Source organism: Crassostrea angulata, chromosome 3, assembly GCF_025612915.1.
Source record: "Crassostrea angulata isolate pt1a10 chromosome 3, ASM2561291v2, whole genome shotgun sequence".
Taxonomy (NCBI): Eukaryota; Metazoa; Mollusca; class Bivalvia; order Ostreida; family Ostreidae; genus Magallana; species Magallana angulata.
The window spans coordinates 39898384-39914988 of NC_069113.1; the positions used below are offsets into that span (position 1 = coordinate 39898384).

At 32.7% G+C, this 16605-nt stretch overlaps 1 protein-coding gene across 2 annotated transcripts; it reads right to left on the reverse strand.

Annotated features, from left to right (window-relative positions):
• Window positions 1-1599: 1599 nt before the first annotated feature.
• Window positions 1600-15401, reverse strand: LOC128176143 (serine/threonine-protein phosphatase 2A 56 kDa regulatory subunit alpha isoform-like). Of its 2 annotated transcripts, none has more exons than XM_052842238.1 (12): window positions 14950-15401; window positions 14144-14340; window positions 9200-9301; window positions 8924-9016; window positions 8707-8837; window positions 8443-8502; window positions 8022-8130; window positions 7404-7457; window positions 5430-5480; window positions 5072-5191; window positions 4420-4649; window positions 1600-4289 (listed from the first exon to the last, which is right to left on the reverse strand). In XM_052842238.1, exons 1-12 carry the CDS (start codon window positions 15089-15091, stop codon window positions 4196-4198), a joined length of 1383 nt encoding a protein of 460 aa, XP_052698198.1. In that variant the 5' UTR covers window positions 15092-15401; the 3' UTR covers window positions 1600-4195. The 2 variants fall into 2 exon arrangements, with proteins under 2 accessions (XP_052698198.1, XP_052698197.1); XM_052842237.1 differs by lacking the exon at window positions 7404-7457 and adding an exon at window positions 7516-7569 and having other exon boundaries at window positions 14950-15400.
• Between the last annotated feature and the right edge of the window lie 1204 nt (window positions 15402-16605).

A 16605-nucleotide genomic window follows, 5' to 3' on the forward strand; every position in this document is an offset into this window, starting at 1 on the left:
TCTTTAGCGTCCACCCAAAACTTAAAAACCTATCTTTCTATCAGGAAAAAAAACACAACTTTAAAAGTTCAACAAAATAAAATTTATTATATATTTTGAAGTATTTTCTTCACTTTGTAACAAAAATAACAAATACCTACTATATGATTGCCATTTTGAATGTTGTTATATTTTATTTCTGATCTTGATTTAAAAATGCGATCCTGAGCCCAACATATGAAAAAGCTGTCTAATTTTATGAACAAAAATTGTGTTGTTTTTTTTTTATTTTCACATCTCAAAACCAATCCGTCCACGGTTGCTAAACATAGAAAAAACTTGGAATGGCCTAATGAAGAGTTTTTCCAATTAACTAGCTATCACACTAAATCCCATGTTGTGTCTTAATATCCAACAAATATGACTTTAAGCCCATGTTATGTTTAAAATAATGACAATTGGAAATGTCAGTAGCTGTATATATATTTTCCTTTGAGCATTTCTATGTCAAGCTACTAGTATTAATATAGGTGTACCAAAATATCGAGCAGACGTTTTTGTTTGATCCTAAACATTTCACCTTGAGGACAACTGGTGTACCAATGGACTATTTCAAGCAGCTATGCCCCCTTATACAGAGTAGTGCTTGTAAGATTTTGTTGGAAACACTAGTGGTTGAACTAGACACTGTTAAGATGGTGACAATCTCATAAGGCCCCTCTTAAATAATGGACAATAGGATGAAAAGCATTTCAAAGGACTTGCTCTGACCTTAACCTATGACTTAGAAATTTTCCGGTTGGCATAGAACTTTAAATCTTTTAAACTTTTAATTCAAGCTCATAACCTCTTACCTTTAGGCATTCTTTTGGTTTAATCTGGGCAAAAATGGTCTACAATGGATTTCAAACAGAGATTTTAAATAGGTCTTCTATGACCTTCACATTTAACCTTGAAACTTGGTTTTAAGTCACTGCAAGCCTTTTATCCAAAAGCTGTTTATAGTATGAGCCATACAGGGCTAACGAAAGAGTATACAAGCTCTAATAAGGATTTAAAAGTTTTTTGTGTGGTCTGATACGACCTTGACCTAGAAACTTCATTCATAGGTCACTGCAAACCCTTTGACTTAAGGCACTCTGAGGGTGAAGTATGAGCCAGGTTGGACCAAGGGGAGAAAATACATGTATGATCAAGACAAGGATTAGTTGCATAATTCTGCTATGAACTAAACCTATGACCTAGAATTTTGGTTCAAGATCACCTCACATCATTAACCCAAAAGCATTCTGTGGATGAAGTTTGAGCCAAATTGGGCCAAAGGGAGAGAAGATATACTCCAGACAATTGATTTTAGATGGAAGGACGTACACATTACTATATGTCGCTCGTAGAGTGGGGCCTTAATAAAATAATTTTTTCATCAAGGTCATGATGATATTTGAACTGCATCCTACTTGTCAACTAAGATATTGAAAAAATAATTCAAATTCAGTAGCAGTGAACACCAGCAAATTCATCAAATTGATTATTTACCAATACTGTACATATACCGTTACATGCAATGTACATGTACTGAAAATCAGTAACATTGAAATAAAGAAAAAAAATCACACTTCCTCTGAATTGAGCCCATTTAATTGATACATATATCTCTCATACATTAACTTGTATTAATACCTAATTATAGCCGAAATGTGTAACACTGTGTGTTAAAACAAGTCATGCTGAGGGGTACAATAAGGGAAATAATTAAGGAAGCAAACAAGTTCTCATGCTGAACTAAAAATAACCTTTTCAATGTGTTAACATTTTATTTTTGGCATGAAAAAAACTCAAACATTCCAAATAAGCTGCTTTCTCTAACATTAAAAATAATCTGAAGCCAAAAAATGGAAAATTTTCTTTTAAAAAATCAACAAAACCCAAAAGCAGAAAAGGGTCAATTTAAAGTTGTATGCATATGCAGTGAATGCATACACATGGTTAATTTGCACATGTATTAGAATATTTGGGCCCAAAGCACCATACTGATTCCTTGTTCTGACAAGACACCAGCTGTTTAATGATAACCCATCAAAAAATGAGTAATAAAGAGAATTTCATATGTGGAGAAGATTCTTCGAAAAACAATTAAAAGATCTTTAAAGGGTATGGTCACGAATTTTGTCAAATCTTATTTTTCTGTTTTTATTATTTACAATGCTTTGGGAATGCATTTCTAATGATCAAATGAAATTTGAGAGTCAGTGATAGAGTTATAAGCCAGAGACAGGACTCACAATATTTGTCATGTAAACAAGGCTTGTGCTGTTTTTGTTTACATATGTTCAATTTATCAGTAAAAAATCATTTTTGAGCAAAATTGTGACCATGCCCCTTTAATAACTTGATTTGATATCAAATAATTTCAATAATTAAAGTGAGTTAGAAAAAATGAGTTTGAAAAAAGTCATTTAAATGTCAAATCCATCAAGATTGGGACAAAATAATTGTTGATCTAGGGATTTATTGATAAAAAAAAAACACAAGAGGGACAAAACAGGTGTGCTTTTGACTGCAAATTATACAATACAAAACTATGTACATTTACTTTGGTGACTATACATTGTTTTTTTTCCTCACATTCACTTGTCAAAAAAAAAATTGTTACTCTGTACATCAACAATTTATTGCATAATAAAAAATAAAACGGGCCATAGAATAATAAATACTTGTTATCATTAAACATAGGTAGTTCAACAATGTACACACAGTATGATTAAAACTGAAAATAGTCGGGACAGAAGGTACGCGGTGCTAGTTGGCCTCTGTAGTATTGTGTTTTCTGTTTTTTACCACTCTGACCAGCAGAGCCCATAGTGATGTCTCGACAAGTCTATGCACTCAATATTCCCCACCAAACTGTAATTCACGTACAATGTACCACTATTTTAAAAATATATATGTAAGCGTTCATCATCTAGGTGCCCAATACAACACAACAGTTTAAGTAGGTATAGCTGTCCCCAAATTATTCCAGAAAATTCCACAGATTTCCTAAATCACTTCAGAAACAATATTCATACACTTCACAATAAAAAAAAGAAGAAGAAAAAGACAATTTAAAAAAAACAATACTTTCACAGGACAAACAACAAGTGTAGTGAACACATCTATCTTTTGCACCCACTTCTATAAATGAAGCCACAAATTAAATGGCGACAGACTGAAATTGGATGTGCTCGTGATGGACTTTCACCGACTTGACTCATCTACGTATATATCTACATAAGCGAGATGACAAGACAATTTTTTTGATTTCAAATTCTCTCATACTGTGGCCTGAACACTCTGATATAAAAGAGGTGCTATACACCTACTTCAATATAAAAGTAAACAAAGACGGGGTGCAAGGACATAGGTTAAATGCATTGCTAACATGATGTTTCACTTCACAAATAAACATTCTCAGTGATGTTCAAGAAATGTAGTTGTGCTGCTTCTCAAACTGATGAAATGCAATAAATAATGATGGTAACATTACAATGTTGCAGGGAAGGAGAGAGAATATCTAGGGACCTGGTCAGATAAGAACACAAGGGGAGATCAGACATGGCAATATTCATCCAGTTTATATACTACAGAAGCTTTCCTAGCATCTGGTACTCACAAGAAGAGTTCCATTACATATAAGGGCCTCCTTAGAGACCTATTCTAGTTCACAAATATATACATGTATATATACTACTCTTGTGGTAGCACTTACTCTGTTGAGTGATATCTAATACAAGGAGCTTCTCTTTGTACCCAAGCGTGTTACATATTAAATTTAACAATACAAAAGGTATATATAAGGGTGTACAAGAAACGATTTTACTACCGGTACACACTTGGCACTATTTTAAACATTTAGCATAAGGCAGGGTAATATGAAAACTATATTACACATGGTCACAGTTATGTCTCCAAATTCAACTTGTGTACCAGATAGGGTTGACAATATTATGACTCTACCAAGATGCTTGAAGTGTAACACGGATTAACTCACTTTTATCTTTTACAATCATGAAATATAAGAGTCCACGACTTTGCACCTATCTTCCTTGTCATCCGACACATTTAGCATGCGCATATATATTTCTCATGAGCCACAGTGAGGTCACGACCTGTTGTCGTGGGCGGAGCTATTCACACACACATGCACACAAAGTTAACAGTTCCTATTGACTTGCGACTAAGTCTTGTTGTTCATCTTATTTTTACTATTGAATTCTATCTTCTCCAGCTTTTTCCACAGCTCCTCTCTGTCCTTTTCCTTCTTCTTTTCCCTGTTTATATCAAAAATCATTATAATGACAAACATTAACAATGAATATTTACAAGCCATAAAATATATATCTGGGTAGATTTCTACAAACAAAAAATCTGATCAATACTAGTACATGTATTCTGACTTACTTTTGTCTTTCAGCTTTGTAGTTGGCAGTAAGTTCGTCAAACAGTTTCCCATTCATTTCCATGAAGGTTTTGAGGACATTATAGACGAGAGCTACAATGGTTTGATTCCAGTGCTCCTTGGAGATTTTGTACAGGGCTGGGAACATGATGGGGAGGACTACATTGGAGTTCTCCTCGATCAGGCTCATTATGTAATCGTTGTTCCAATAGTACAGGGCCCTCTCTGCCACCTTAAGTACGCAATTTAAAAATATCTTAGTCTACATTACTTCTTACTCAATGCTTCCATGACTTTTCTCTCAAAGTATAGGCACAGTAACAAAATTTGAAACATTGTCTTTTTTTGGGGGGGGGGGGGGGGGGATTATATTTTGAATACTCCAGAGTTAACCAACTTTCATCCATAACATCTTTCATGTTGAAATTACTACAGTTAAATGATTAGGTGAAAAATTTGTACCAAATCAAGTCTACGTTTTTAAAATTCTTATATATTCAGAGACATGTATGTTCAAAGTGGTTCCAGCAAAAATTATTTGCAAAAACCACATTCTTGCAAATCTTCCATAATTTTATTGTGAGCAAATAAATATTGGTTTACAACATATCTTTATCTTAATATTATATCATCACAGCTTTGAAGATTAATTACCTGAAAATGTGGACTAGACACACATCTAGATATCTGTCGGAACAAAGGCTCCATCACTTTCTGGAACTGGGTTGGTTCAATAACATCCAGTATCTCTTCTATTTCTCCCAAGAACATCACCTAATGAGAAATGTGTGTACAATTACATTAACTGAAAATCTGCACTGCATGTCACTACAGCAAGTCCGCAATAAAGAATTTAACGATTTCAAATGTGTAACTGTTCTTCTCCATTTTGTATAGAAGAAAATAAAATCTGCTTTTGTTAAAGTCAATGTCCAGTAACTATTTCATTTCATAGTTCTCAAAAAGCTTCACATCGTCAAATTAAACTGACTTTAGCATACATATACCATACCTCTTTTTGACTGCAGGTTTTAGGCCAAAGTTTCAGAAGTCCTTTGATAACCTGAAAGACATCAATGTAATACAGAACTTGATGACTTCTTGCACAAAATCATAATCAATATTTGTTACTTTGAAGGAAAATGGACTGCTGTTATAGTTTAATTTAAATTGTATTGTTCACTTTTCAAAATGACCAAGTTCTCTACACTAAAACTATCGAGTATGAGCAATGAACAAAACAGTCCTAGGGAACACATAATTGTTGTTAATATCGAATAACATATCAATGTCAACGTACATGTAGGCTATATTTATGTGTATCCCATTAACCAGTATAGTTCTACTACAGTAAAATGCAGTTAAACTGGGTATCCAAGAAAACTCCTTAACTCATTATGTCAATTAAAATAAATTCTATTCTTCATACAAAAAGCAGTTGAATAAATTAAAACTCTTTTCTTAAATTGAGGAAATTAATGATTTTGACAAATTATTACCATTACAGGTTGTTATTTTTCTTTATATAACTCCCAAAAAGGGGTTTTCCAAAAGACAGAACACAGTGTACTACATGAAAAGCAAACTTTTGCTTGGGAAAGGAACAGGATGAGGCCACTGGGGCTTATCTTAGCACCAGAAGTATCAAATAGAGAATGTTTTGGGTTTTTTTTAACCTTATACACAAACAGGAACTACACATAAGGTTTCCATCAAAATAAAGCTACGTGATGACAACAAGTGAAGAATACACTTGTGTGTTCATTACTATGATACATTCTAAATACATATCAATAGATGGATGTGAATAATTTGTCTGAAGTTGCCACTAATACTCTGCAATCATGAGGTGTCCTGTTCATTTATAATACTCTTTAGTCTCAAAGTAAGACAATCAAGAATTTGGTTAACTGAAGTTATTTCTAAACAAGAGATCCACAGGCCTACCATAAAATGATCGTCTGGCATGTATTTGAATTTAAGCTGCACTCTAGAATCTTTTATCTATAGCTTAGCCTGTATGATCTTTTCAAATATACATACAATTCCCATTCAATCACAACAGAAGGAAACATGAAGTTTAAAACTGAATTTACAGTCAAATAACCCCTTATTTATTCCCCCCACCCTCCCCATTCACAATTTACATAAAACTTCTTTTAAAAAAAATAAAAATAACAAATGGCCATGTAGTTTTGAAGACAAATATGAAAATGAAAAATAGTTGACATAGAATGAATGAAGATGAATGAAGACAAACAGCAATAGGTCATAACCTAAAAGTGCTCAAATGATATACAACTGATCATTCTGCATTCTGTTTGGTAAGGCTGGAATGGATCACATACATGTAAATATATATATGTGTGTATGGTGGGAAAGGTCTTATTAACTTATCAAAATTCAAACATTGTGACATTACACAGTGCATAAATATATGCAATGCAAATTCATCAGAGGATGATATACCCCTCAACTTGTTAAATCTTAATCAAGTGGATAATTATATTTAAATTGATAAAAAAAATAAATAATCTTTTCTAGGTTTAAGTTCAAACTGCAAACAGAAGAAACGCTAATAAAATAAACTGCATTATGCTTCTTTAAAAAAATGAAAGATTTATGATAAACTGATAATAATGCAAATAAATCAAGTAAAAAAAAAGAAAAAAAAAAGAAACCATATTTCAAATAAATCTCCTTTTGACAACTTAACACAAACTGTGCCTGAAAATACATCCTACACTGTAGTAGATCATTTAAAGTCTCAAAAGACACATGATTATAAATTTCCTGGTTAATAAAACAAAAATGTACTCAATACATGTATATATATATTCAGTAGAATAAATGACTTGGAGTGAAACAAATTAACCATGCATCAATCGACAGTATAACCAAATAATATTGGGCATACAAATCAAGCACCCACACCAGGTCCACTTATCTCCCCTTGGAGAGGAACTCTCCAAGGTTATCATTTTACCTCCTCAGTTAAACATGAATCTTTCTCGAGAAACTGCACTGAGCAATATGCTAGCTGCAAAAAGAGAGAGAAACAGCTTGATCAATTAAATGTTTGAAAAGACATGTTTTACCTCTTCTGTCAAGGGGGCATCTTTTTCTAAAAACTGCACGACACAATAAGCCAACTGCAAACAAGAAAAACAAGAAGATTTTCGGTTTAGAAATGAGATTATATAACAACAATTGATATTAATGCTTGTCTATCTTGTAACAATATAGTTATCTGCCTCCTTATCAGTAATCAAGTCTGACTGGGAGAATACACAGATTTTCAAACGCGTTCACACGTAAACCAGTAATTCCCTCGAAATTAAGGTGATCTGGTTGTATGAAATAGTAATGCATTGAAGTTAAGTCCTTTTACACATACAAACACTTTTTTATCCAAATTATCCTATCAACCACTAGCAAGTACACATCAAAATGGTTTTATCTGTCAATCTACCTGCCTTCCTGTACAATTTATACATTCCATTACGACCATTAGGGACATTGTTATTCATTAACAGGGAAATCAAAAATGTATTTCATTAGGGCAAGTCCTCTATATATATACAACTCAAATCAAGTGTTATACCTGGGCATGGTACAGATTTAGGGTCTTGGCCTTGTGCAGAGGTATCAGGACTTTAATTAAAAACTGCTTGTGTTCTGCTTTCAGAGGTAACGCAAATCCATTAATAATGCTGAAAGAAATTACAAACACTGTTATTACTACCCAAAATTGATAATCAGGGTCTAATAACTACTATTCACTTATGGGTTTTTATCCTGAAAACATAATCAATATTCTTTTCTCTTTCCAATAAAGACATACCAGTATATAAGTTCAACTATTCAATAGAAGTTGATATTACATGTATTATCACAATTTCATGAATATCAGGATTCTCTCTAACTTGCATCAAACATTATAGTCTTATCTTAAAAGTTCATCTCACACATTAAATCAATGTAGTAAATGCATATTCATATATAATTCTGAAAATGGAACATACCTGCCTAAAATCTCTAACAATTCTCCAACCCCATTAAAAGATTCTGTTTCATATATAAACCTGAAAAATTACATCATATCATTGTCAGCAAAACACTCACTAAAGGCAAGAATTTCATCAGTTAACTCCTTCAATAAATTTTCTTGATTTTGAAAAATGTGACTGCACAATGTAACAATTGACAAGGCGCTTTCTTTGGCCAAACAACATTCTGTTTATATATGTTGAATTTGTTTTAAAATAAAATCTGACAAACTCATTTACCTGAGGAAGATATTATTTATCTGTTTCCTAATGAAAGCTCTAAGGCCTAAAAATTTCCCATATATCCTATGTAACACAGTCTTCAGGAAGTCTCTCTCCCTAGGGTCTTCACTATCAAACAACTCCAGTAACTACAAAACATGCAAAGCCCAAGGTATGAACAGAATCGTATAACATGTATTATCAAAAATACAAAGGATCAGAATTAAATTCTCACCTGCAGAACAAACTTTTGGTCTATATACTTTTTTGCAAGGCTTGGTTGAAAATCCGGAGATTCTAAAAACCTTAGAAAGAATTCATAGACGATCTGAAATGAAAAAATAATTCTCTGTTCTCTAAATTTGCAACAACAGAAAAGCAACCAGACTATGATCAATTCAGATACCCTATCACTGATTTATAACGTGTTTTTATCACATTATAAAATCAAAATTCATGCATCAATTATTACATTTGTCGGCCAGTATGAATCATGATGTATTACATTTACCTGTAGATGTGGCCAGGAAGCCTCTAGGGTGGGGTCATCTTCCTCTGGGTCAAAGTCAGGGTTGTCATTAGGTGGTAAAGTACGGAATATATTACACGCAATCTGAAAATACAGGAAATTGCATAAAACAATTGGACTGATTTCTTATCATGAAGTTTAAAAAAATTATTTTTTACATTAATAAAAAGTGTTTATATAATGGATGTTTTATTATATTACTAACAAAAAAGTTTGTATGCTAATTTTTTTTCATGTATTTTTAAATGACCTAAGCTGTCCTTGGTTTGCCAAAACATGTATCAGTACATATTCAAAACAAATGCTAAGCTTCAAATACAATGACAGGATTTATACAACTGTTGATGCCAAATTAAAAACATTCTGGAGTACAGTATGCAATTTTTTTGACAAAATTCCATGTATACAATAAGACTCCAAATTCATTTGCCTAGTTTTGTATTCAACATGTATGTTGTTCCTAACAAGTCATCTCCTTACACCACATGATGGTAGAGAGAGCAACACTGAAAGCATTAGACCCCAAACACAGACTGTAGAATTGGCTAGGATTACTGCACTAAGGATTATAGTTTGCAGGTATTTGACCCTTCAAAGTTAAGACTGTTTATAACACACAGAAATTCCATTCAGGATAGCTGTTCACAGAGGAGGGAAGAAGCACAACCTCTTGTATCAGTTGTATGAGACACAGAGGAGGGAACACAACCTCTTGTATCAGTTGTATGAGACCCTGTCTGTTATTGGATCCCAGGATCATTCATTAAATCAAACATTTAAACAAGACGGAATTGCCAAGCAATATAGCTAACTATACAGACAAAGAGAGTACAATTCAGATCAAGACCATTGAAAACTACATTCCACTACATGTATCCATGTGCAGAATGGCACTTTCTAACATTGTCTTGTACAGCGTCACAAGGACATCAACAGTAGTTTGTGTGTCAAGTGGTCAGGGTTTTTAGTTAATTATAGAAGTAGTTTTTTTTCACCTTTTAAGGTGATTATAATTAAGTATTTACAGTGAAAAGACTAACAATACTATCAATCAATGTACAGTTTCTTCCATTCAAGCAAAACTGGCTGAATTCATATCTTTTTCAATATCAAATACATGTATTGTAAAAACGAAGGGTTCTGCATGGTATTATTTATGTTTGCTACAGAGAAAAAAAAATTGAATGCTAAATATCTAAAGGCATATTAACTGTCACAAGTTTATATGTATTGATGGACTTAAATAATTCATCATTATGATGAAACCTTTGAGGCATATACAAAGGGTCAGATCATTCATTCTAAATGAGTCAGAACTACCAGTATATGAAATTTTGTAGAATTCAATGCTTTACCTTTAATCTACATATAAATGTAAGCATCCAATTACTTCATGCAGCAACTTGATTGGGCCAGAGGAAAAGATAAATTTGTTTCCCTTAACATCACTGACAGAAAATAAATTCTTTACCTACCTACCAATCCAACTTTCAAAATCTAGGGTCATATTTAAGGGAAAACAAAACTACCTTCAATAACAGTTCACCATAAGCCCGAAGCTAAAATTATGCAGCATATGGTAATTAAACTTGATGAATATCCTTTTCATTTGACCACAACTTCTATATATACAGTATATAATGTACCTGGTATACTGCCACCAACTATACTGTGTTGTTTAACATCATGCTCATGACTATTTACCTCATCATATTTCATATCAACCATCAAACATATCAATCAGAAGATAGAATCAAACTCATCTAACCATACACATGGCTGCAACTGGCACATCAAATGTTTTTATGAAGAGTGGCAAATTTTGTTTAATCCCTTTTAAAATATTTTCTTCTAATCCATTTTTAACTATTATTGTAAGCACAACTGCACTGGCCTTCTGCAGCAGTAAATACAATATACTTGAACATGTTAAAGACTGATTAATATTTTTTCTACCTTTCTGTGTTCATGATTCCCAAAATCAAAACTGTTTTCCAATAGTTAAGCAACCATTGTGCTAGATAAAACTCCTCTGGAGATAAATCTACATTTGTTCAGAAAACATTTTAATCTTGTTACCATGGCATTCAAATGACTTGGTTTCAAATTTTCCCCCTTCCCTTAAGATTGTGCAATAACTTACATTAAGCTAAAGTTTTATAAACAGTTGGTTTTTTATATGTATGTATTACTGTGGAATTTTCAAGCAAACCCCTTAGTACACATCAAACTTTAATATTTTTATTTTAATTTCTTGCCATTCAAAATATGTACTGATTTCATTTTTAATATTTGGCAATGTTTGTGAATTTTCTGAGAAAAAAAATGATTGAATACCAAATATATTGTACATTTGTACTAAAAATCATGGCATTGGTTTATGAACCAATATATGAACAATCAACTATCATCAAAGACAAAACTAAATTTGTCATGTTTGCATAAAATAAAAATACTCAATAAAAATCAAGGACACTTTCCAATGATTTATAGGATGTAAACAGAGATCAACTGAAGGAACATGTAGGAGGCAGACTTGACAGAAATGCTGCTGACACGAACTATTTAGAGGCAACTAATCGCTACTGAAGACACTCTCGTGGTTGAAGCAGCCATCAGCTGCTCCGTACAGCTGCCATTTACAGCAAAACTTCGGTGTTTATAAGAATGTGCTAATTATATTGTCAGCAGGTAACAATGTCTGTGACAAACCAGCCATTGATATATCCACCAAGGAAATGGAAATTTGGGGACTTGCTGCAATGCGGTAGCTAATATTGAGAATACAAACAAATAGAAAACAAATCCCGGCAAAAGTGTCTGGAAGCATTCAAGATATTGCAATGAAACTAACAAAGTACACAAGAAGGAAATCAATTCTGCTCAACCTAAAGGAGTTTCATTTTTCCTCATTAGGTAAACAAAAACCTCTGTGGTGGATGAAACTGTCAATAACTAGTAAGGAAAATTTCATAGTGACGTATAAAGAGATAAAAAGATACTGCATTTCAATTAATATTGTTTCTAATGCCTTCACATGTTTATAACTTTTGTCCTAAAGAAAGCAAAACTGATGAAGACACTATGATTGATTAGGAGGGCAAAACTAATTTACTCTGGAAAATTTCATCAAAATGGGCTAGTAACCAAAGTTAAAATCTCTGAAATACTTTCATGGCTCTTCCCCAAGCACACAATTTGCTTGAAATTAACATTGATTCACCTGTAAAGGCTGGTTAGAGATAGGGAGAAAAAAAAGAAAAGGGGATAAAAATAGCTTGCCTCATCACAGAGCTCGCCCAAGCTATAAATATCCTTCAGTGACGAAAGAGTCTGATCACTCCTTCAATCCATTCACATTCCTTAGATACACAGCCAACAGCAATGTGTGAAAATGAAATAGGCTTACATGTACAACTCTACACTCTGCATCAATAACCACTCATAAAACTTAGCAGTACTTGATGTAACAGTACACAATCTGAAAACTTTTATGTTATTTGTTGAAGTCCAAATATCTCTTTATTAATACATCTGTCTCTGTTGGAAAATTCTCAGCAGTTAAAATAACTTAGACACTACTACTACTACTCCAACTAGACAGAGCATTTTTCTTGAGGAAAGATTTATGCACTGGACAAACTTCTTACTTTGATATTAAGATCTGAAGAAAGCTTCACTATAAACTCAAGTGCATGGTAAAGCCAAATGACCTACGAGTTCGAGCAAATTGTTTAAATGGTGGAACATACCCAGTATTGATTCAAATCCAAACTTAATTCCAGAATTTTTTTTATAAAATCTTCCTACCTAAAAGGATTTTTATAATGATTCAATGAAATCAAATACACATACAACCAACTCATGTCTAATTCTTCAAAGCATTTCCTTTGAAATAATGAAAAAATATCCTTGCTTAGAGCTGGACGTCAAATCAATTTATTACTGTCAATCCACAAGAACACTGTTCTATCACCATTTGATTCTATTACCTCCCTTAGTAAGCCATTGATTATATTTATTTCCCTTCAGTGGCTCGCTCACTCTACACATCTACATATATACTCATCATCTTGCTCACTAATATTGACAGTGTTCTAATCTCTCCTGATGAAAAGCCTTATTGATCACAAAAGGAAGACAGAAAACAATTACGGCACTTTTCATTCTCTCTCTTTTTAATGTCAAAAATACTTAAATAGGGTGCCAAGATCAATGAGCAAATCATAGGCATTTCATTGTCCACACAGCGAAATGCTAAATCATAATGGTTTGAATGTAGAAATGAGTAAGTGTGCAATTTAGCTTTAGTCTTCTGAGTTTGTATATCTACTGAAAATTATCATAATAATTCAACAAATTATGCATCGTATAAAATAGAACTTTCATAAGCACTTCCTGTTTCAATCAAAACTGAAATCTCTCAAAACCCATTGACATATTTCAAATAGAACTATAAAATATTCTACACTGGTGCAAGTTCAACACTTCATTTTCTCATAACTTGAAATATTGTCTTAAACATGTTCAACAATATTTATTTTTTCATTTCTGTGGCTGTTGGGAGGTCAGTGGAAAGTAGATAATGACTGGATTTTTCATTACAAAGACAAATAAGTGGACAGATCTTCCACATTATAAATTCCACACTCCGATACATGAAATATAGAAAAAAAAAAAACCCAAAGTAGCTTGGATTTGCAATTGAGGATATAGTTTAAATGAATTTCCCCTGGTGGTTCAAACAATCTTCTGCAAACTTTAAACTTAAACTAAACATGAAAAGTAAAACTGTGTAAAAACTTCTGCACTGACTCATTCCCCCTTAAATGAAGAGTGCAAAAAAAAGTTTGACTCGTCTCTTAAATCCTACAAGTACACAAGTGTACAATAGTGGAAGAGGTAATATTGTCAGAGTATACACACCATACGGACAACCTCTGGATACACAGGTTCGGCCAAAACACCTCGAGTGGCTGTGATGTAATCCACAAGTTCATTCAGACAGGCTCTTTTCACTTCTTTACTTTTAAGATCTGATACGGGGTCCATAAAATCAAACACAACACAACACTGCTGCAATTTCTTTATGAACAATTCTTGTTGTTCAGCAGGAACAGTGTCTGAAATACAAATTCAAAATCCATGTACTTCTACTACTACTACTTACTATCATCTACTATAATGACCTATAAATTTTATCATTTGTGAAATAGTAATTCCTTTTTATCTAACTATTAACCTTATTAACAAAGTTGCATTATGAACACCAGACTTTTGGTGTTCGAGATTAACGAATACAACAATTTTATCAGTCTCATCAAGTTATCCAAATTCAACTCCAGATGATGTACCATCCAGATATCGCTATCCACCTATCATTGTGCCTATTGTCATTGATGTAAATAGAATATACACTTAACTGGTATCATAATTGCATTTATTTTATAGATGTATTTACATAAATACATGTGAATTATCTGTGACAATTTCAATATCAAATTCATAAACTCAAATACTGCAATATGCATACAAAATCACATTTTAATCAGTGAACCCTCTGTTTCCATGTGTACATGATATAACCCACAACGGAATGCCTTGATGATAATCTCAAATATCATTCCGGTTTAATATTGCCTAATCTGCTTGAAAATCGGTAATGTATTGAAACTAAGCTTTATCTCGACAGCTTTTGCTCAGTTTGGGGCTCGTGGCCTTAACCGCCTTACCTTTCAACTGCGGCAATGCCTGCAGTTCGGGGGCATTTTTGGTCCGATAATGCGATGAGCCTTGGGATCGTTTTTGTTTTTTCGACTTAATTGTAGCTTTGCTAGTGAAAGGATCTATACGATCTACCACCCTTGCCGACATGGTTTATCTTACGTTGAAGAAAACAACCCGGGTAAAGTGAATGTTTTGCCTTTTACGAGAACATCATGGCTTCTACATATGCATATTTGTCAAATCCGTGGTAACACAAAACCGGTCTCGTTCTGTAAAATCACCAATTATACACCACCAAAATTGTGCTCATATCCACTGTTAACACGTTTAGTTTTAGAATGATATACTTCTATAATCCATACAACAATAATATAATGGTAAACAATATTTTTCTTAGCAGAAAATAGGTTGCTAGTTCAGTTGTTCAGTTTTATCACGTCATGTGGTAAAGAGGACGAGATAGTGCGAGATTTGGTTCTGAATAGCAAATTTTGGAGGGAAATTTAAAATGCGTTCAGCCTGTGCCTGTCCTTTGAAATATGCATAATAAGCTTAATGCTTATTCATCCAACAGAACAATTATTCGTGTAGATAATGTCAGTTAGAAATATAGATGCTGTTGATATGTTGTTGTTTTTTCCATTTGGATTTCAAAACAATCAGTGGCGGGCTTTTTATGGAAAGAAAAAAATATCAAAAAAATAGGACCAGTTTTCAAAATGGCCGTCTCCGCTTCATTGGTGCTTAGAATGCTCACTTATTTGTTCATCAAATAAAAAATAATGAATACAGTGTAAAGTTTTACGAAGAAATAGATGTACTTTAGATATGCTATTAATAATTTAGTGTCAAAATTTTCATTAAGTGATTAAAGTGGAAGACATTCTTAGGGTAACGACTCATGGACCTCCGAGGATATAAAAAAAACATCTATTTAAATGATCTTTGCAAGCCAAAGGTTTACGATCCACTCTGCTTCGTTATAGAGGAGCAGAGTGTATCGTAAACTCTTGGCTAGCGAAGTTAAAAAAAGAAACATAAAAAATTCTAAATAATCAACTGATTTCAAATGGTGCAAGTGGGCTCTGGGCGTAATTTCGTAATGCTAAATTATGTTTTATAGTTTACACAGGATAATAATTTCATGATAACTCGGAGATAAAAATCACAATAGCTTTATGTTATAACGCGAAAGTTCCACTTTTATTCGCGAAATTTATATATTACATAAATTTGAGATATTCAATCAAATTGAAATTCGATATTTGGGCCAGTATCGGTAGCTAGCTGATACAAAACATTAGAAATAACTATGATTTTTATTATATTGGATAGACTCAACTCAATATTAAATCAATCGTGTTAATTTTGAAAGTCTATTAAAATGATAGCATTTTCTTTCGTTTTCCTATGCAAATTAAATATGAAACAAATAAAATTCATACATATAGTTATATGAAGTAAAAACAAAAGCCCATGTAATTATAGTTTTTGACAAAATAAAACTCACATAAAGAATGAAAATCTTTAAAACTAAAAACTGGTACTGAATTTTTAAGTGACATATTCTACTAGGATGGCATCAATTCAGAAAAGGAACAATGAAAAATAAGCATACGTAACTTTGTATATTTTGTTTATTATTTTTTTTTATCTTCTTC

Excerpts from the sequence above, each read along its gene's own strand:
- LOC128176143 (XM_052842238.1), bottom strand. The coding sequence starts at position 15,091 with ATGTCGGCAAGGGTGGTAGATCGTATAGATCCTTTCACTAGCAAAGCT. Across the intron at positions 8,838-8,923 it reads ACCAAAAGTTTGTTCTGCAG|TTACTGGAGTTGTTTGATAG; the intron begins GTGAGAATTTAA and ends CATGTTTTGTAG. Across the intron at positions 7,458-8,021 it reads TAAATCTGTACCATGCCCAG|CTAGCATATTGCTCAGTGCA; the intron begins GTATAACACTTG and ends CTCTTTTTGCAG.